This window comes from Rhinoraja longicauda, chromosome 11 (genome assembly GCF_053455715.1).
Source record: "Rhinoraja longicauda isolate Sanriku21f chromosome 11, sRhiLon1.1, whole genome shotgun sequence".
Taxonomy (NCBI): Eukaryota; Metazoa; Chordata; class Chondrichthyes; order Rajiformes; family Arhynchobatidae; genus Rhinoraja; species Rhinoraja longicauda.
In genome coordinates, this window is record NC_135963.1 from 22,027,210 (window position 1) to 22,049,030 (window position 21,821).

At 38.8% G+C, this 21,821-nt stretch overlaps 1 protein-coding gene across 5 annotated transcripts in view; it reads right to left on the reverse strand.

Moving 5' to 3' along the window:
• Positions 1-21,821, reverse strand: part of rnf220a (ring finger protein 220a) — a 404,962-nt gene that overhangs the window by 108,830 nt on the left and 274,311 nt on the right. For all 5 annotated transcript variants that reach the window (XM_078408445.1, XM_078408442.1, XM_078408444.1 and 2 more), the window contains exon 4: positions 8,768-8,810. In XM_078408445.1, the coding sequence (XP_078264571.1) occupies positions 8,768-8,810 (43 nt within the window). The remainder of the gene's footprint in view (positions 1-8,767; positions 8,811-21,821) is intronic.

Here is a 21,821-nt window from a genome sequence, read left to right on the forward strand (position 1 = left end):
TGGTTTCCTGCTGGGGTGATCGCTGGTTGGCGCAGACTCAGTGGGCCCAAGGGCCTATTTCCGCACTGTATCGCTAAACTAAACTAAGGTATATCCCTTCATTCCTTGCAAATCCACATGCTTATGTAAAAGCCTCGTGTCTGCTTCTGCCATCACCCCTGACAGCGCATTCCATGCACCTACCACTCTGTGGAAAATACTTGCCCAGCACATCTCCTTTAAACTATCCCCCTCTCACCTTAAATCTTTGCCCACTTGTTTTTGACATTTCCACCCTGGGATAAAGTTTCTGCCTGCCCATCCGTGCTTCTCATAATGTATAAGCTTCTACATGGTCTCTCCTCAGCCTGTGATGATCCAGAGAAACCTCTTCTTATAGCTAATACCCTCTCATCCAGGCAGCATTCTGGTAACCCTCTTTGCACCCTTTCCAAAGCCTTCTCATTATTCCTGTGACCAAAACTGCATATATATTACTTCAAATGCAGCACAACCAAAATTTTATAAGTCTCTCATCCTCAATGACCTGACCGATGAAGGCAAGCATACGATACACCTTCTTTACCACTGATGTTGTTATATTCAGGGTGCCCTGGACCTGGACCACAAGATCCATCTGTACATCATTGCTGTTACATGTCCTGCATTGACTGTGTACATTCCCCTTACATTGGATGACCTCCTTTAACCTGGATTAAACTCCATCTGCCATGTCTCCACCTGTGGAGCTGGTTAGAGAGACTATTTATGCTGAAACACAGGATTATGGGCAGAAAAAAGAAAGAACTGTCAAGTTTGTTCGGATGTTACAATTATGGTGAACAATAACATGAGTGGCTACGGAAAGGTATGCTGCGTATGGGAAAATGTGTGTGGCGTCCCAGCTTACAAGATCATTTCTACAAACTGTGCATGATGATAAGGACATCAAGAGTCTATGGAGTGGATGGGATGAGCCGTGATGTGGCAGAAATAGCACTAGTTTCAGAGTAGCAGCAGAAAATAACATACCTGGTAGGATGTCAATTGCTTGCCCAACCTGGGTTAGGAATGCTCATTAGATGTACCTATGCCAAAATGTTGGTGCAAAGGTAGCCACGGGCAGTCAATTACATTTCTACTGGTATACTGCCTTCATAAAGGAACCTAATTCGTTTCTTGTTTCTCTTATCTCCAACCAGTGTGAAGAAGGGTCTTGACCCGAAACGTTACCCATTCCTTCTCTCTAGATATGCTGCCTGTCCTGCTGAGTTACTCCAGCTATTTGTGTCTATCTTCGGTTTAAACCAGCATCTGCAGTTCCTTCTTACACTTATTATCAATATCAATACAGTACAATAGAAACCAATGATTCAATGCTGTTGATGTAGAACAACATTAACTGAAGTCGGCGAAACCAAGCGCAGGCTCGGCGATCGCTTCGCTGAACACCTGCGCTCGGTCCGCATTAACGCCACTGATCTCCCGGTGGCCCAGCACTTCAACTCCCCCTCCCATTCCCAGTCTGACCTCTCTGTCATGGGCCTCCTCCAGTGCCATAGTGAGGCCCGCCGGAAATTGGAGGAGCAGCACCTCATATTTCGCCTGGGCAGTTTGCGGCCCGGTGGTATGAACGTCGACTTCTCCAACTTCAGATAGCTCCTCTGTCCCTCCCTTCCCCTCCTCCTTCCCAGATCTCCCTCTATCTTCCTGTCTCCACCTATATCCTTCCTTTGTCCCACCCCCGACATCAGTCTGAAGAAGGGTCTCGACCCGAAACGTCACCCATTCCTTCTCTCCCGAGATGCTGCCTGACCTGCTGAGTTACTCCAGCATTTTGTGAATAAATTAACTGAAGTCTGTTGGGAAATGCTATCCATAGATGAATCCAAAACATTAAGGGCATTATGATGTGTGGACGGCACAGTGGAGCAGCGGTAGAGTTGCTGCCTTACAGCGCTTACAGAGCCAAAGACCCGGTTAAATCCCGACTATAGGTACTGTCTGTATGGTTTGTACGTTCTCCCCGTGACCGCGTGGATTTTCTCAGAGATCCTTGGTTTCCTTCTACACTCCAAAGATGTACAGGTTTGTCGGTTAATTGGCTTGGTATAAATGTAAAATTGTCTGCAGCATATGTAGGGTAGTGGTAATGTGCAGGGATCGCTGGTCGGTGTAGACTCGGTGGGGTGAAGGGCCTGTTTCCATGTTGTATCTCTAAACTAAACTAAATGTGTACTGGATGGTAGTAGATCAGAAAAATGTCACACACCTATTGAGGGAGAATTTTGAATTTTCTGTTGCCAAGGTGCTTACAAGTTTACAGGTTCGCATGTTATACGAGTAGAATTAGGCCATTCGGCCCATTGAGTCTACTCCGCCATTCAATCATGGCTGATCTCTGTTTCCTGATCCCATTTTCCTGCTTGTTCCCCATAACTCTTGACACCCGTTCTAATCAAGAATTTGTCTATCTCTGCCTTAAAAATATCCACTGATATTAACAATGCTGTACGGTTGGTTTAGACCAATTGAAACCCAGTTCCAATGAACAAAGATGTCCCACATGTGGGAGAGAGTCAATCTTGTAGAAAATACCTTGCTGGTTGGAAGTCAGAAAAAAAAATAACTTTGAATAGTGCCACCAACAAATGGAAAGTCAAGAGAGCTACTATCTGATCCACGGGAAAGTTTAACTAATAGTTACATCCATAGTTTCTTTGTTCTTGTGTGCCAGGCTTTACTTGAATATTATCTAAGCTCTGTGCCTGAATAAAAGTTTTAAAACACCACCACTGGACTCGGAAAATCATTGAGAATTCAACATTCTAACACCTATATTAGGAAGCTGTATAGTTCGTCAGGTGGGACTGAGAAAGGTACATCATCAGATCATGAAAATTAAATTCAGCATGAGCCATGCAATTTGCAAATGCACATACCGATCTCACTTAAGCAACAGGGAAACTAGAAGATAATACCACCGAGTAAATGAGAGGAAGCAAGCTATGGTATTCCATTCAAGGTGTGTCCCTGTGGCTTGCAAAGAGAAAATTAAAGCCAGGTTGGAGACACTGACTGAGGCAAACAGGATAATTCCAGTAGAGATGCCCAATTCTCTTGAGTATCCAGCCGAGTAAATGTTGAGTAATCATGCAGCATGTTGAAAATGTGCTTATATCCTAGGGATGAGGAGGAGTCACTATCTTAAGAAGATGACAGGAGATGTTTTGTTACATGAAGAGTAAAGAATGAGTTTGATGAACTTGAGCTCATATTTAACCCAATTCAACACCTCAATTCAAAAGCTGCCATTAAAAAAGAGTGACATTTGTTATCAATACAGTGTGGGAGGAATTTCACCGACTAGTTGCTATACATGAATGTCTCAAAGGGATAAAGATTTAATTATGGCCTTCGGGTAATTTGAAACAGTAAACAAGTTAGATTATGACTGACATCAGCAACAAGCCATTGAAGGAAGAAGCAAGTAAAATTGAACAATCAAACACTGAAGCTCTTAAAAATGTTGCAATATGCCAAGGATGAAAAAAGATCTGTCACTACATACAGGTGCCTGAATAAAAAGTATCCTGGAGTAACAATCCTGCAGTAGCATTCAGATAGCCACAGAAACAGATTGCACACAAATTAAGAGGGGATTGCATAGTGATCCTCAGACCTGAGATGTTTCACTTGTGCACCCATAGGAGAACTATATTTGTTTACTGTGATTACGAGCCCCTTGAGATCATTACTCTTAAACCCCCCATTGAACACCAAAGAGGCTGCAGAGAATATTTGTGGGCATACAGATTAGGTACTGTCCATGTTAAGATATTCATGTCGCTGATGGGCTTATCCAAACCTATTTCAAAACATAAGGTTTAAGGTGAAGGGGGAAAGATTTAATAGGAACCTAAGGGGTAACTTTTTCCACACAAAGGGTGGTGGGTGTATGGAATGAGCTGCCGGATAAGATAGTTGAGGCAGGTACTATCACAACCTTTAAGAAACATTTAGACAGGTTTAGAGGGATATGGGCCAAATGCAGGCAGGTGGGAGTAGTGTAGATGGGACATGTTGGCTGTTGTGGGCAAGTTGGGCCGAAGGGCCTGTTTCCATGCTGTATGATTCTATAAATGGTGCACAAAATGCAGAGCTTGATAATGTTGCAGCAAAATAAAGCACAGAGCAATTGGATAGTTCTATGGATATTTTGCTTATGTCCCCTTTTTTGAAAGATGGATTTAACATGGATAATAATTGTATCTAGAATGCTTTCACATCTTCTAATAATTCATGTTTATTTGTGATCCACTGATATTTCTTAACACAATAATGTTCATACAAATTCTTTCAGCAACAGGCCAATAGGAAATTTCAGTGAAGGAACAGGCCAATAAAGACATCAATCCAATTTAAGGCTTCAGAATCAAAATGTAGCTAAGCATTTAAGAAGATGTGATTATCAAAAACTCAGTTATGAAGCAATGGCTTAACAAACAGAAGGTAAAGGGGACATAAGTTTGAGAAACAAATGCATTATTAACCATCAAAGTTTAGTTTTAGTTTAATTTAGAGATACAGCACGGAAACAGATCCTTCAGCCCACCGAATCCATGCCGATCAGCCCTTCACTCTATGTTATCCCACTTGCGCATCCACTCCCTACACACTATGGGGAACTATACAGAGGGCAATTAACCTGATGTGGGAGGAAACTGGAGCACCTGTAGGAAACCCAGGCGGTCACATGGAGAACATGTAAACTCCACAGAAATAACATGCGAGGTCTGAATCTAATCCGGTTCGCAGACGCAGTGAGGCGGCAGCTCTTCCAGCTAACCCGCCTTCCCTATTTAACACAGAGATACACATTTCTAGGCACAAATCTAGGTGATTTGAGGGCATGCTCTTTTTTGCCACTGTGAAATGCGTCAACTAACAAGACAGGAGCATTAAAATATGGTTCTGCAAACTCAGGTGAAAGGCCAAATGCCCTACACTGTCCCATGAACAAGCCATTCTGCAACTCAAATGCTCAGCTCTCCCAGGACAGGAGCAGAGGTCAGTCAAGCAGACCTCAGATATCCAAGAAATTAATTCAGATGTTTTAAATGCAGCAAAGTAAGTCACAAATCAAACATCACTGATCTTTTAGGAGACGAGCCACTGAAACCCAGAGGCCACATAAATAGATGGGCAGCTCAGTGATGACTGTTGATGTAGATCGATTAAGTCATTAAAGCAATTTATCCATGGCAGACGCAAATTGGGAACATAGGCTTAGTGAACATCGGCTGTCTATATTACATTTAAACTGCAAAACTGAAACTATTTGAGGACAAAAGATTCCAGTTAAATAATATTTGATTCAAATAAAGCATTTTGATATGTCAAAACCCAGGCCTTTCAATTCACTGAAAGGAATTCTGAATCTCATGGAACTAAATTGTCTCTCTGCTATGTAGACATTAATGTCATTTGTCTGCAAATAAGCCCTAATTTCTACTTACATGCATCTGAATCCAAAGCAAAATATCACAAATATTGAAAATCTGAAATAAAATTTAAAAAACTAAAAATAATACCCAGCAAGTCAGGAAGTTGTAGAAAGAGAAACTTCTCCCAGTTGTGATGAAACATCATCAAACTGATACATTAACTGTTTCCTTCTCTGCCTGACCTGCTATGCGTTTCCAACATTAAGCAAAAAATAAACTGCTGGAGGGATTCAGTGAGTCAGGCAGTGTCTGTGGAAAGAAATAGATAGACAACGTTTTGTGTCAGGACACTTCTTCAAGACTGGAGTAGAGGAGGGGAGATATAGTAGAAAGAGGCGAGGGGAGGTTGTGGGGCAAGAGCTGGCAAGTGTTAGGTGATCGAGGTATGGAGGAGTTGAGAGGCGGATGAGTCACGTGGGGGAGAGAAGACTGGAAATAGTTACAATGGCTGGAGGTGATAAGTGGAACAGACAAAGGGCTGCAAATTGAGGATCTGTTAAGAAAGGAAGGTGAGCAGTGAAATGTAGAACCAGAGGGAGGGATGGATGGTGGGTACAATGGAATGAGCATGGGGTGGGCGGGGGGGGGGGGGGGTGGTCAGGGTGACAAGGACCCAGAGGAGGGAAAGGTGGGTGCTAGGCATGAGAAGATGGACAAATGTAATGGAATTGGATGGGAATGGCAGGGGGTAGAAATAGTGCATGAGAGGACCTAGGTAAACAGGACAGAGAAGAAAACCGGAAGAAATTTGTATGATTCAATGAAATGACCTCTCATTCTTCTCAGCTCCTGAAAGTAAAAGCTTACCCTGCATTGTTCCTGCTCACAGGTAAATTCCCACGTAGAAATCAATATGTTAAAATCACAAATATATGCTTCCTTAGATAGGGAATTGAGGATCGTACAGAATGTTCCAAGTGAGGTCTCAGCAGGGCCCTGTATTATTGCAGAGACTTTTTTATTGTCTATAGTTTCCAATGTCCCTCAGTCCACTAGTTCCAAGGTGCCAACTTTGTTCTGAAAGCTTCATGTGCAAGCTGTTCACCAGGGACTCGTTTGATCTGTGCACATGTAAGATCTGGTGTATTCAATTAAACCAAGATTCAGTGGAGTCTCAAGCTTTCTGGGTTGGGTACTGATATAAGTTGTTACCCTTTGTAAAAATAAAACATAAGAAAATGTTCTCCTTCAATAGTCGTTCCACTCACTGAGCTCATAATTGGAAAATAAAGTTAATTCCCATTATCTTACACTATTATAATTCATGCTAACAATTACATTCATAATTTGTAGAAATCCGTGTTGAAATGTAACATTTCCCAGTAAGCTAGTTCTAGGATTCTCTAGCTCGAGCAGTGAAATCTGTGGTAGATTTTACCATGACCATTTCTTCTTTGGAACTTGCAAAATCTAAGACAGACATCGAGAATAAAAAATGTTCTTTAAGGATACATGCAAGCCACAATTCTCCATAAATGTAGACTATTCTTCGGAAGAGAGGCGAATTGGAATACGTAGCCCCGGACACTTCCTCCACTCCCATCTGCCATCAGGCAAGAGGTACAGAAGTGTGAAAATGCATACCTCCATATTCAGGAACAGTTTCTTCCCAGCTTTTATCAGGCAACTGAACCATCCTATTGCCAACTAGTGAGCAGTCCTGACCTTCCATATACCTCATTGGAGACCCTCAGAGGATCTTTAATCGGACGTTTATTGGACTTTATCTTGCACTAAACGTCATTGCCTTTATCCTGTATCTGTGCTCTATGGATGACTTGATTTTAATCATGTGTAGACTTTCTGCTGACTGGATAAGCGCGCAACAAAAATGCTTTTCACTTTCAATGCTTTTCCTCGGTACAAGTGACAATAAATTAAAATCAACTAAACTCGAAAAGCAAGTAGCTTTGAGGGTGTGGGCAGAGCATGGATTTCATGTGCACTGGAATGATTTGAGTTCTTTTTTGCTTCATTTGAAACCATGTTTTATTCAACAGTTTTATCTTGCTGAATTTTATCTGGGGTGAAAGCATACCCTTCGAAGAACAGCCCAGGGTTGCAGCCATAGGAGTTGGCTGGCTGGTTGATCTTACAGAAGATGGCAGCTGAAGTCCTCCAATTGATCCCAAGCACACCTGCACTTATGGTCACAGTTCCCGTTCATGATCATCCTCCAGCTTACAAAGCTGAAGTCACGTGATGTGCCCTGTTGTCAACATACCTTCTGACACTCAGCATCAACATCTATGTGAATATTGTGTGAGCAACTGCATTTTCACCCCAGAGTATTGCCTGCAGAATTTGACCTTCCAAAGGATTGGTATTCACAGAGAAGTAAGTGAAGGGAGAAATCGGCAGAGATTTTTTTAGGAAACAAGACTTTAATATATATTACTCGAATAAAGTTTAACCAGTGCCAGTCCATCATGTTGGTAAGTGCTGAGATGTTTGGTGCTAGACCACAAAATTGTGTTAAATATTCTCGATCCTGACAATATTTTTAAAAAGCAATTGGTTATTTACTCAGAGATACATCAAATTTTATTGCTTATTTCAATAAACAATTAAAAGAAAATCATGCAATTTCACCGACTTAGACTTAATATAGTACATGAGTTACAAGCATGAAAATGTCTCAGTTGCAGAGGATAGGAGTCAAAATTTGTGAAAAAGGAAGTGTTTTTGTTAAATCTTCTTTTAACGACCCTTGACATGTATATTCTCAAAGCACCAGCCAATTCAAGAAAGGATTTCTGCAATAGAGGGGGTTTATAGTAGCCGCCAAAAGTGGTCACCTCATGGTGCTGCATTTTAACACTTTATTCTTACTCAGGATTGATGGCAGCCTGCGATTATTTTCTGATCCTTAATCCCACTCTGAAGGCAGCTGAAAGTCCTTGAAGAGTGGTTGTTTAACAAGGACTTAATTCTAACTTAACTGGAAATGAAGGACTCCAGGGACAGGACTGTTCTCATGTCAGTTAAAAGGCTCTTTTCCTCAATCTCTTTCTAGTCCTCTCCTTTTCTGAGCGATTGCTACTCACATATCTTGTGATTTCTTTCTTTCATTTCCTCATTTGAAATATCGTACAATTCTTAGTTTTACAGCTGCCTTGTATCTTTGCACCTTGCTTTATTTCTTGCATGCAAATTTATTCTCTCTCCATTTCTTTTTGTTTCAGTTCTTTTTCATTCTGTTTTTCTTCTTGTTTACTTTCACTCACTTCCATTCATCTTTGCTATGACTCGCATTTTAACATTTGTTCAGCCTCACTTACCTTAGTCCCTTGGAGTGTGCTGTCTTTCAACATGGAATGCTTACTGTTGAAGAAACAGGAAATAATTATTTCACTTTATTGCAGTTCATGTCTTGCGCACAGTTCTAGTTAATTTTCTGCATGAGTACTATTATAACATGCTAACAGATTTTGTTATTCATTATATTACCTGGCATTATCGTTTTTAAATCTCCCCAAAGTGCAAACTGTTGCAAAGTACACTGTAATTATTTGCAATGTTGTGCAAAATAATCAAATGTGTGTTTTGGCAGATTCTGTATAACACACAACAGAATAAATTGCATCTCATCCTGAAAGCACATCAGCTGTCCAATACCATTCTTGTCAAAGTGACATTACTTCTGTTTAGCAGAAAGAAAGAAAAATTGGGACTCGAGATTATCGACATCCAGAGTCTGCAACATTTTAACAAATGTATCAAAATTCCAGGGTGTTTAAAATAGATTTAGGAGACAAAGTTGAGAATTGCATTATAAAGGTCAGTTATCACATAGATTTAGAGGTCCATGCAATATTACTTTGAGTCATTTGATAGCACATTAAAAGAGATAGCATCCTTTCTATTGTCACCTCTGGGATCTAACTAAAAGCAATTCAAGGAAAAATATATAATCTGCTTAACATAAATGGTTGGGCCTATGATTCCCCACAAAAAGAATTACTGAGCTGACAGAGATGCTTGCAAAACGTTAGTTGCCTCACTACTCGGCGAGGACACTTGCTCTAATACTCCAAACTGCCACTTATTGCTCAGCGGATAGAAACAAAATGCTGGAGTAACTCAGTGGGTCAGGCAGCATCTTTGGAGGAAAGGAATAGGTGGCGTTTCGGGTCGAGACTCTTCTCCAGACATACATACATCGGAATCTGCAGAAGGGTCTCGACCCGAAACGCCACCGATTTCTTTTCTCCAGAACTGCTGCCTGACCCGCTGAGTTACTCCAGCATTTTGTGTCTATCTTCGGTGTTAACCAGCATCTGCAGTTCCTTCCTACACTTACTGCTCAGTCGCAGATTGTAACTTGTCTCACAAAGAAGACCATCAGAACACACATTCTTCTCTTCTTCAATCTGATGCTCCTTATTTCCTTTATTTATCCTTGTGATCATTAATAAGGATTTTAGTAGCCTTTGAAAATTGCTTGGAGAATCAATTTAAAATGAAACACATTGAATGAAGATTTTTATATCCAACAAAAATTGTTATTATTCAAGTCTTTCTTTAGAATCCCTTTTCCTATTATCTGCCACCTCCAGCTCCTCTCTAATCCCCTACCACCTCAAGTGTATACTACAAAGTTCCCACCCCAACAATTGATGAACTGGGCAATCAATAACCGGCCAAGATTAGCAAAAACCCAACTGCTGCAGAAACTCTGTGGGACTGGCAGCATCTGTGGAGGACTTTTCTTCAGACTGGTCACAATTATTACATTTCTTTTTCCTGGGGACCATTTAGTGCACAAACAGAAAAATTGCAGGTTCAACATCATATTGATCACTCCCAATTTAACTGGCAAGAGAAACAGGACCACCTCAGGAGTGACCATGGAGTTAACAAAAATGATATCATTTTTTGTAATAAGAGACATTTGGAGGACTGTGTTGCTCTTTTCCAAAATGTTTATCAAATGTCATTATGTGAGATTCACAAAGAACATGGAAAAGTACACACAGGAACAGGGTCTTCAGCCTACAAAGTCTGTGCCAAATATGCTGCCAAGATAAGCTAATCTCATCTGCCTGCATGTGATCCATATCTTTCCATTCCCTGCATATTCATCTACCTATCTAAAACCCTTACAAATGTCAAAATTGTATCAGCCTCCGCCACCACCCCTGGCAGCATGCTCCAGGCACCTACATCCAATGTGTAAAAAAACTTGTTCTGCACATCTTCTTTAAACGTTGCTCCTCTCACCTGAAGGCTATGCCCTCTCATCTTTGACATTTCCACCCAGGGAGAAAGGTTCTGACTGTCAATCCTATCTCTATGCCTCTCATAATTTAATACTTCTATCAGGTCTCCCCTCAACATCCAAGATACCATTTCTTTCAATATTCTATCCTTTCACTTGATTGACAGCATTTGGCAAAATATGTAAAAGATCTCATGTTGTCATTTCTATCCCAAAGCTGAAAGTGGAGGTGATCTGATACCTACAAGCACCCACAAGTACCCCATCTACCTGATTTTCCCTTAAGCCATTTGCTAGAACAAACTAAAATTAAATGAACCAACATCCTTCCCATCCTTTGTTGGGTACCTTGACCTGCTGCATCTGGTGACAGGCCTGAGACTGGAATGTACTCACGAACCAAAAGAGCAAATGTTTTTCTTATCATTCAATATTAGATAGGCAAGGTTTATCACACCATCTTTATTATCACAGATAGATGACTGCTACTAGCAGGTTATACAAACAGTACAAGTAATGATTTTTTAACTCATTGCTGTTGTAATTTGGACTCTTAGAAAAAGTACAATATGCCAAAAACAAATTCAATGAATAGAAATAAACAGCTGAAGTAATTAATCTAATAGGCTGCAGAGAGAGAATGGCTGGGGATATTCAATTATTATTCATTTAGGTCAGTAAAATTATTCATTTATAAAGTATCATATATATCATTACAGTAACAGTAATTTTATTCTAAAACTCTAAATTACTACCCATTTTTGACTATTGTACTCCATTATGAAGATAAAATCTGCCATCTCCAGATATATTGCTTTCACTCAATGCCAACACTTTTAAAATCTACTTCTTATAAATATCAAAATTCCACTTAGAAAGATGATTATTTTACTCTCAACATACTGCAAACCAATACTGCTAAAAGGGCAATCATGCTATTTGCTTCCAGGCCTCCCGATGAATAGGATCGTGACCTCAGTCTTTTCAAGTGGGTACGGTGCTGTCGTTCTTTTAGTACCTCCATGCTGTGGCATGGCTAAGCACGTGCGAGGGGAAAAGAGGGGGGTTGGAGAGAATATATGGACCCAGTTGTGTTAGACAGCACAGTACCAGCCATGTGGACATGGTACCACATTTCTTGGCAGAAAATGTAAACATTGCCGAGCTTTCATCTTTAAGTATCCCCATTCTGTAAATGTCCCTCAAGTCAAACTATGCAAGAAACCTTTGCTAATCATGTTCTGTAGGAAGTTACCATGACATTTGCAACACAAATGCCAAAAGATTATTTCAACATTCCCTCCCATCTTAAGCTCGAACTGATCTTTGGAGTGCCTCCTTGTGGAACAAATCGGATTAGGAATTCACAGGCACCAATCTTTCGGCTTACGTCTGACGAGTTCACTGACATATTCCATCACTGCAACTCACCGAAGATGACACCAAAATAATTGTCATGTATGTGCTGTAACAATGCAAGTTGGAGAGCATTGGCCACAGATATTTCCCGAGAATTATCTTGCTTCTTTGAAGAATTTATGGATGAATTTTTGCAGGAAGGAAGGTGTTATCAAAGAGAAGCCTAGTATTAAGGTTCTCCCAATTCTATTTTCCCATTGGGATTCCCATCCTTTTCACTAATCACTGGCTAAATTTTAATGCATGCATGCAGCTACAAATCTATGGATTGCGAGTCATGATCAACAAATAAAAAAGATGTGTACAAAATACAATATTAATGACAAACAGGCAAATAGATGTGTATGATAGATTGTGACAATATATAGTTGGTGTTCAGGAAACCTTTTTTTCAGTTTTCTATTAAACAAATGGGACGTATTAATCCACATTGTCGCTATGAAGAATATCTTATTAATTACCCTGAAGTAAAACTCTTTAATTGTACATTTAAATTATTGAAGTTTCAATCTAATCTCTTACGAAATTTCTCCTGTTAGACAAGTTCAATTTGAAACAATTATACAACTTTAGAAAATGAGTTGAAAATAAATTTTTAATTAAACTAATTATACAATGGTAGATGTAGATCATTCTTTAACAAATGATATCAGAACAAAGAGAAGTAATGATTTTTTTTTTGTCACATCGAATTTGTAACTGTTTCTTCTTTCTTTTCTCATTATAGCACTTAACCGTTCAAAGATGTAGATGCTGGTATGTACATCTATCAACTTATGAATATATTGTACAAAAATTACATACTTATAGTGCCAAAGCCATCAGCCTCAGGGGCAAAGCAGCTTACTATAAAGGCCAGATCTTAACTGCATCCACCTTGCAACTTTGGGAATGACTGATTATAAGGTAGCAAGTATTAAAAAGCATTGCTAAGCGCTAGTCGCCAATAAGGGAAGACAGATCAAATCATATCTGTGCTCCAGACACTAATATCCTAGGCTGCAAACAGGGACATCAATAAATTTTTATGAGACTTTGAAAAGATCAACACAGTAGATGTGACAAAAAACAATGCTCCTGTCATGTTCAGTTTGTCCACAGCGCTCAGCCGCAGACGCCTAAGAGTATGTCAGCGGAGCGAAATTTAATTTTACAAGATTAAATCCGCCTTCATTGGCAGATGGCCGGATGCCTTGAAATGAGCACTGAAGGTGTTTCTTGAAGACATGCGGTGCTAAGCTCCTCCAGGACATTATATTTTAAAGCAGTGTTCAAACCAAAGGGACAGAACGAAGCAGCTAATATAAAGCAAACCTAATGTAATAAATCCATTATGGAAATGGAGAGTTTTAATTGAGACGGAGCGAGGGAGAAAATGGGAAGGAAAGGTGATCCCTGATATAAAGTCCAATTGGAATTCCTTACTTCCCCACTCCGCACTAATGCTTCTTGCCCTTTATCATATGTATGATGAAGCCCATCTGGATCTTTTTGTCTTTCGTATACAGTAATCCAGTTTGCTGGACTTAAGGAAATAAAATCCCCAATCCGTATGCTTCTAAGGGTTTGCGACCTCCCAGTAACAATCAGAAGTCAAAAACAGATTGACAAAAAAAAACAGAAAAAGAAAAGATACAAAGTGGAGCAAACATAAAAGGCAGATTATCTTTTTTTTTCCTATGGTATTGTTGTGAAACCCAGAAGACTGTATAGTTGAATACGAGAATATAAAAAGCATTCTGCACTTTCTGGGAGGTGATGTCAACTCTTCTGATAATTAATCTGCTGAAAACAGAAGGACAGATTGTACTGGTTGTTAAAATTCAGCTTTTTGCAAATGTCTGTAAAAGCCTGTTATGTGTTTTGTCTAATAATGTCAATGATGCTCTGTGTACAACAGATCAAAGGTAACCCAATTAAAAATGATTATGGGCTTCTTCAACCTTTTGGGTCCTGATCAGTCTTCACAAACTCGCATTTAGCAAAGTCAATAAATTCTCGGAGAACGGGGTAAATCCTGTACTTCGTATTCTGTTTTTACTTTATCAGGGAAATTATTGACTTGCTTTAAGCACTGCTGAGTGAAGAAGAAATGATTAATTGAAAACCACAAATATTCAATGCGTAACCAATTGAATAATTGGATTTTGGACTGAAAATTTCATATTCAGCAATTCTCTACCTACTTATAACACTAGAGTGGAGATGAACAGCAACACTTTCAGCCACTTTCCTTAAATTATTTTCTGTATTGTTGTCCTTTTCTCTAAGGGTGAAGTGAGGCCACAGCCCCAGAAACATAGCTCAATTTCAAGTGTTTAAGTCCCTGTTGTATTCAACAAGCTTCAGACCCACTTTTGTTGTATAACAATACTGCAGTGTCCCGTTTCCGAAGATCAATATAATTAACTTTCCAGTCAATTTTAGGCATTCAGAGAAAGCCACCATGGGATCTCAGTAGCTAAGAGATCCCATAGGTCCAGAATGCACACGAATACCATAATATTAACACAAAGACAAGAGTGCAGCAAAACTACCTTCCAAGAAACTGACTTTGGATCTTACGTTAGACATTGCAGAACACTCGACATCAGATTAGGGGCAGGGCATTCTCCAGTTTAGTTTAGTTTAGAGATACAGCACGGAAACAGGGCCTTCGGCCTACCAAGTCCGCGCCGACCAGCAGTCCCTGAAAACTAACACTATCCTACACATTGTCCTAGGGTCAATTTACAATTATTCCAAGCCAATTAACCTACAAACCTGTACGTCTTTGGAGTGTGAGAGGAAACCAGGGATCCCGAGAAAACCCACGGAGGTCGCGGGGAGATCTCACAAACTCCGTCGAGACCGCACCCGTAGTCAGGATCAAACCCTGGTCTCTAGCAGCAACTCTGCCGCTGCGCCACCGTCGAGCTTGAGGAATTGTCTTAAGATGTGTACAACTGCAACACCCAACCTTTTTTTTTGTCCATTGACCAACTAGCTATCAGATTACTGCATTTTATCTTGTTCTGCTTATCTGAATTTTTCCAATAAGACTCTTTTGAAACATATTAGCAATACCTTCTGAAAATCCTGATGTGCTGTATTTACTGTAGTCCCTTTATCTGTCCAATCAATAACATTTTTCTATAACCTCTATTAAATTTGCAAAGCCACTTGTTGGTTATCTTTGATTAAATCTTGTACTTCTTACTAACTTGATCTCAAAGAATGGATTATGAACTAATATTAAACAACTGATTCGTGCTTTTTCTTTTCTTCATCCATGAACAAGGACATTATATCAGTAACTTTTCCATCTTAGAGTACAATTTATATGTTAAAGGAGGGTAGAAAAAAGTGTGATAAGTGCCCCTCCTCTCTACTTTCTGACCTCTCAACAGCCTGAGAGCATGCACTTAGAGTCAAGTGACTTTACTATCTTGATCCATGATCATACTTCAGAGATAATTCCTTTCTTGTTTCTGTTTAAACAGCAATGTATTGTGAATATATTAGGGTCTTTGCTTGGCAATCATTCTTCAATATTCACATCAATCAGTTGCCCCACGTTTTTTATTTTCTAAAACTATATCAGAAAAATGTTCTTTTTTTCTCGTTTCCCCATATTCTCAGGTTTTGTTTTATAAATACATTTTATTCTGCTGTACAATAATATCCTGATCTAGGAAGCAGTCCTGAATGCAACCTGAATACAAATTCCCACTTTGATTTTGTTATGGCCACATAACACATCACTGTCATTATTAATGGCTTGAATTCTAATTATTAAAAGTTATTTTGGCATTCACAATCCTATTACTGTTGTTTTGGAATGCTAATCCTCAACGTTTTCCCCACTTTTTGAACTGTCTTGCTCATTCTACAACAGGTCTTGTATCTCTGTATTCTGTTCCTTCCTCAAATTATTGACCTTACATACTGTAGATAGAAAAGTGTAGCGCAGGAGCAGGCCCTTCGGCCCACCTTGCCTGCATTGATCATAATGATGCCATCTGTTTGTATAAGGTCCATATTCCTGTATGCCTTGCCTGTTTTGTGTCCGTCTAAACATAGTATTGTATCTGCTTCTACCACCTCTCCTGGCAGCTACTTTTTTTTATCAGACCACCTACATTTTCATTCACGTCAATGATATATATTATAAACAACAGAGATCCCAGCACCTATCCTCATGAAACACCACTGGTCACAGATCTCCAGTCAGAAAAATCAGCTCTCTACAACCACCCTCTGTCTTTTATGGCCAGGCCAATTTTGGATCCAATTCATCAACATACTGTGGATCCCATGAGACTTTTGCAGTACTTTTTTCAACTCTACTCATATTCCAATAGTTTTATTAATCCTGCTGTCCCTTTCTAGTCTCAACCTTACACATTTTTTCTAGGAAATTATCTTGAATTGTCTACCCATTTTCTAATTAGCATTTCTGCACAAATATCCTGCACCATATCCAATTCTGGGTGTTGCATTAGGGAAGGAAGGCTGTAAAGAAAAATAGATTTACCTGGTAGTTCCTAGGATATAAAACCTAAACGGGGAGATTGGAAAAGTGATATTTAGAGTCCCTTCAATTCCTGGAATATTTTGGCTTTCCTAATTTTTCACTTTTTAAACTCCCCAGCATGTGGCACAAGAAGCAATCTGTATAGTTCCAGCAAAACGCCAGTGATTTTTGACTTCCATTCTTGTCCCAAAATCTATAAACTGTCATATCTCAAATATGGCTCAATACAGGTACTCCTCAGCTTCTGATGGGGTTCCGTTCTGAGAAACCCATCGGAAACCGAAAGTATTGCAAGTCGAAATGCATTGAAAACGCGCAATCACGTGTCTGGAAGCTATGGGTCCCTGCCGTTTGCACCGTCGCAAAGTCGAACCATTGTAACCTGGGTAATACCTGTACTTCTCATTAATTCCAAATAAGAGTTGGCTGCTGTCTTCACCTTTCAGCAACCGTTTGTGACACAGTATCACATCTGCTCTTACAATAATTTAATTTCAAAACATTTAAAAGAGAGCTCGATAGAGCTCTTAGGGCAAGCGGAATCAAGGGGTATGGGGAGAAGGCAGGAATGGGGTACTGATTGTGAATGATCAGCCATGATCACATTGAATGGCGGTGCTGGCTCAAAAGGCCGAATGGCCTACTCCTGCACCTATTGTCTATGTATCTATGTATCTATGCAACAGCCTTCGAAAGTCTTAATACCTTTAGTTAAGGAATTTATATATTGGTATTCTTCAGGTTTCAGTGCAAGAAACATATTGTTATTCTTGAAGCAATTTATGGCATGGTCTTTCTGTTCAGGGAAACATTTCCAAACATGCAGATAACATTAGATATGGAAGTTGCAACTAACTGCAAGTGGGGTTAGTTTAGTTTAGATATACAGCGTGGAAACAGGCACATTGGTTCACTGAGTCCATGCCAACCAGCAATCACCTGTACATTAAGTCTATCCTAGTCAGGGGTGCAGTGCTGCCGGAGCTCACCGCTCTGGCACCTCTGTAAAAAAAAGGCAAAATAAACAGCGGGGAATGTTAACTAGCGGGGAATTTGCCACTCCGGCACCAGTGACAGCCCCGGCACCTAAAAAATGAACACTGCAACATTGATCCTAGTCACTAGGAATGATTTACAGAAGCCAATGAACCTACAAACCCACATGTCTTTGCAATGTGGGAGGAAACTGGAGCACCCGGAGAAAATCCACGTGGTCGCAGGGAGAACGTAGAAACTCCATACAGATAGCATCCGTAGTCAGGATCAAACCCGGATCTCTGGTGCAGTAAGACAGCAACTCTACCGCTGCACCACTGTGCTACCTTAATGGTGATAGACTTTAAGAGAACGTAGACATGCTGATAGAATTAGCATACAAGTGGCAGATGACAACTATTGTGAAAAAGTGTTCATATTTTAGTGGGAGGAATAAAGAGAGACTATATAATCTAAAAGGTACGATGTTAAAATGACTCCAGAAACAGAAAACCCTGTGTATATATATGCACATAATTTTTGATAATGGCAAGACAAGTGAAGAAAATGGTTGAAGCGCCATAGGGAATTTATGTTTCATAGATAAGTGGGATAGAAAATAAAATATCATAGAGTCACTTTAAAAACCTGGTTTGGCTACAACTTAGCACAATATCCAAATCTGGGTGATGTGTTTGGGGAAAGCAAATGTTTTAGAGAAAAAAAACCGGACTAGTTTGTTGAAAGGATAGAGGAGTTTACTTTGCTATATAGATTGTTGTTCTCTTGATGCAGAGAAGTTTCAGAGGTGTTTTGATTGAAGAATGCAAAATCATACAGAGTCTTACAGAATCATACAGAGTCTGGAAAGCCAAGGACATAGATAACCAAAAACATCCTAGTGACCATCTACTAGGCAACAAGTAGCTACTCTCCAGAATTGACAGCTTGAAATGGTGGTGGAAGCACATACTGTACAACTGAGGCCTTCAAAAAGATAAGTATTTGAAAGAAAAAGCAGAACTACTAGGAAAGTGCAAGGTATAGAGCAACCTATATAGCCATACAAAAAGCCAGCACTCACTTTTTAATTCCATGATTAATTGATTTAAGCTCAGAACACATTTGGGGTTTTAAATCATTGTATGTTAAAGAAGATATTTTGGTAAAAAATGTAAATATATATTTTAAAAGTGTTACTTTAGAGTTACATGTATTTTTACAAGAGTATGTTAAGAACCAGACTACTGTAATAATGTTCTCAAAGTACAACTATGCAGATGATTAGATGTATTTTTCCACTATTTAAAACATATAAGGGAGAGAAGGAACCTTTAGTAATCACTTTTCTATTGACGCCCCTCCATAATTCATTTTATTATTAACAAATATAATGCTGTTCTTTCACAGTAGAGGTTTCATCGAATCAATGAGTGTTATAACAGAGGTCATGATAGATCTAAAAGCATTACAGTGCTATCGAGAAGGGAATGCTAAGGACTGAATGTTCAATAATGAAACACTCAAGTAAAACCTAACAGAAGTGTTAGCTTACATCAAATTTATCAGTTGAGAATTGCCATGATACTTTTCTCTCACACACACACAAATAAATACATGATGCTATTGGCTTTGCGCTTTTCATTCTCTTCAGGATAAAAGAATCATGTAAAAGAGTCTGTGTCAGTATTTGCTGTTTCAGAGTCACAAAACACTTTAATCTCATAACATATATTGCACTAAAGGATTTTAAATTTATTTTTGAGGATCATGTTGTGACACAGTTTTATAATTGGTTAATCCATAACAGAGTGAAAGAAATGAGTAAAGTCATTACAATTTATCCATATGTCTTGTTTTAGGGACGGAACCTCCTATCACAAAATATTAAACCCTTAACTTTCTGTCTTTTTTGTCCATTCCTTTGAATGCTTTACCCAAGTTTACATGGGTGTCTTTTACCACAACTCTTATCATGTCTTTTAATATAGCACGGCATTCATCGGATTATTTGGATTGACTTTAGTTCATCTCCTTTAAGGTAATAATTTTAACTCGTCAGCTTTACCTGCTATATACTACAACTATATACTCCAAAGACATACAGGTATGTAGGTTAATTGGCTGGGTAAATGTAAAAATTGTCCCTAGTGGGTGTAGGATAGTGTTAATGTACGGGGATCACTGGGCGGCACGGACTTGGAGGGCCGAAAAGGCCTGTTTCCGGCTGTATATATATGATATGAACCCAACTCAATGCAGTTGGAATTGGGAGAGTTGACATACTCTCCGATTTTGTCCACTTGCGCTCCCTGTATGATGCAGCTTATAGATGTGGCAGGGGAGGGATCATAGGTACAAATGTGAACTATGCCTGTGGTTGGGTTTCTTCATCAGTGAGGAGTTTGGCTTTGGAGACAGGTATCCATCAATTTAATAATTTAGTGTTTTTGTTTCAGTATTTAGCATCTCTATAACACCAAAATAAGCAAAGTGTGCTGCCAAAAAATATATATGTAGCAGCTGGATTACAAAAATGGTCTTTGTGGATGTTAGAACTTTCACATTCAAATTCCGTACAGCATTAAATTGCCCACATAAGCAAAATCCTAACCCATGCAAATAACTTCTTCTATCACAAGTCACAGGTTAAATTCAAATTAAACAACATGTATTGTGCTAACCAAAGTACAATTCTCAAAAGTCCAGGCAGAAAGCAAGTAGACCTAATGAATATCTGCATATGGCCTCAAATTCAGTATGTCATCTTAGTCAATAATCAATTACTATTTTGCTGATCATTCTGTATTTAGACTTTCTATTTAAATCTGAAACATGATGGCTGCTGCTTGTCAAGATAGGTTCTAGTGTACATTGCTGATCAAACTGAATTAAATAGTGCACATTGGTATCATACTCCTTGTTGAATATCAATAGATTTTCTTTGGAAAAACTATAGAACCTTTGAAACCTGGTGGAAAAACTATCCAGCCACCAAGTTATGTTTTATGTCCCTTTTAGTTACTGCTTGTTTGTCAATGGAATATTGTGGAGAGAGAAGAATGTGTTGGAAACTCTAACCTTTCTCACTGACATATGCGTCAGGGGGCACTACATTTCACGTTGGAAGATAATTGCAGTCGAGGCAATTTTTTTTTAAAGCTAATCGTGTCATATTGCAATTAGGTTTTCATAGTTTGCTTGGTTCTTTAATAAATGCTAAAAGATGCATGAAACATAACTCACTATGAATATATCCAAAATGAAAATAACTTACGTTTAGACTGAGATGTCATAGAACATGAAGCTGTTGAGACACACAGCGTCAAACTCAAAGTAGCTGTTAAAATATTTGATGTTACCATTTTTTTTCAACATAATATTCCAATTATTTTTTTAAAAATCAGGGCATCATAATATATTAAAAGAACAAATTGTGTAAATATTGAAATTCAGATATCTGGAACATTTCTGTTATTTAGAATTAAATATAGGAATGAAATTGCAACCATCCAAAATGCAAAATGTAAGCTTTTATTTTGCTAACTGCTATTCACCGTAATAATGTCACAAGGAATGCCAGAAATATTTTACACCAATGTTAGTTGAAAATCTCCACAATCTGCAAAAAATAGCATGAAAGAAATTATAGTTTTTATAATGCCTACACTTGAAATGGGCAGTAGATTATGAAAACCCAAAATATATTTTTGTATTAATTCTGCGAGTATAACTCAAAATATTCTTAATATAAATTGTGCAAAAAGGGAAGAATATCTTCTAAAAAAAATAAACTGATTCTCAGAATGAATATGACTTTTAAAACGAGTCTGAATCAGGCTTGTCCAGGTTAAACTACACATTACTTGGTGTGCTCTATGCATTGGATCATTGCATTGGATAATTTAATATTTTATACATTTTTAGCTTGTATGAAATTTAAAGCAATTTGCCTTGCTGAGAATTTTGATTCTGTTACGATATGGATAGGAAATGCTTAATTAGTAATACCGGAAAAGAGAAAAAAACATTAAATATAAAACTAGGCAAAGAAAAAATCATTAAATATAAAACATGAAAAAGAAATGTATTTATTTTAAATCATGGGAATACACTTTACTTGAAACAATTAACCTGGGCCTGACAAATCCAAAATAAATAATTCTAATGTGATGGAAAACGACATGCACAACTACCTACATCG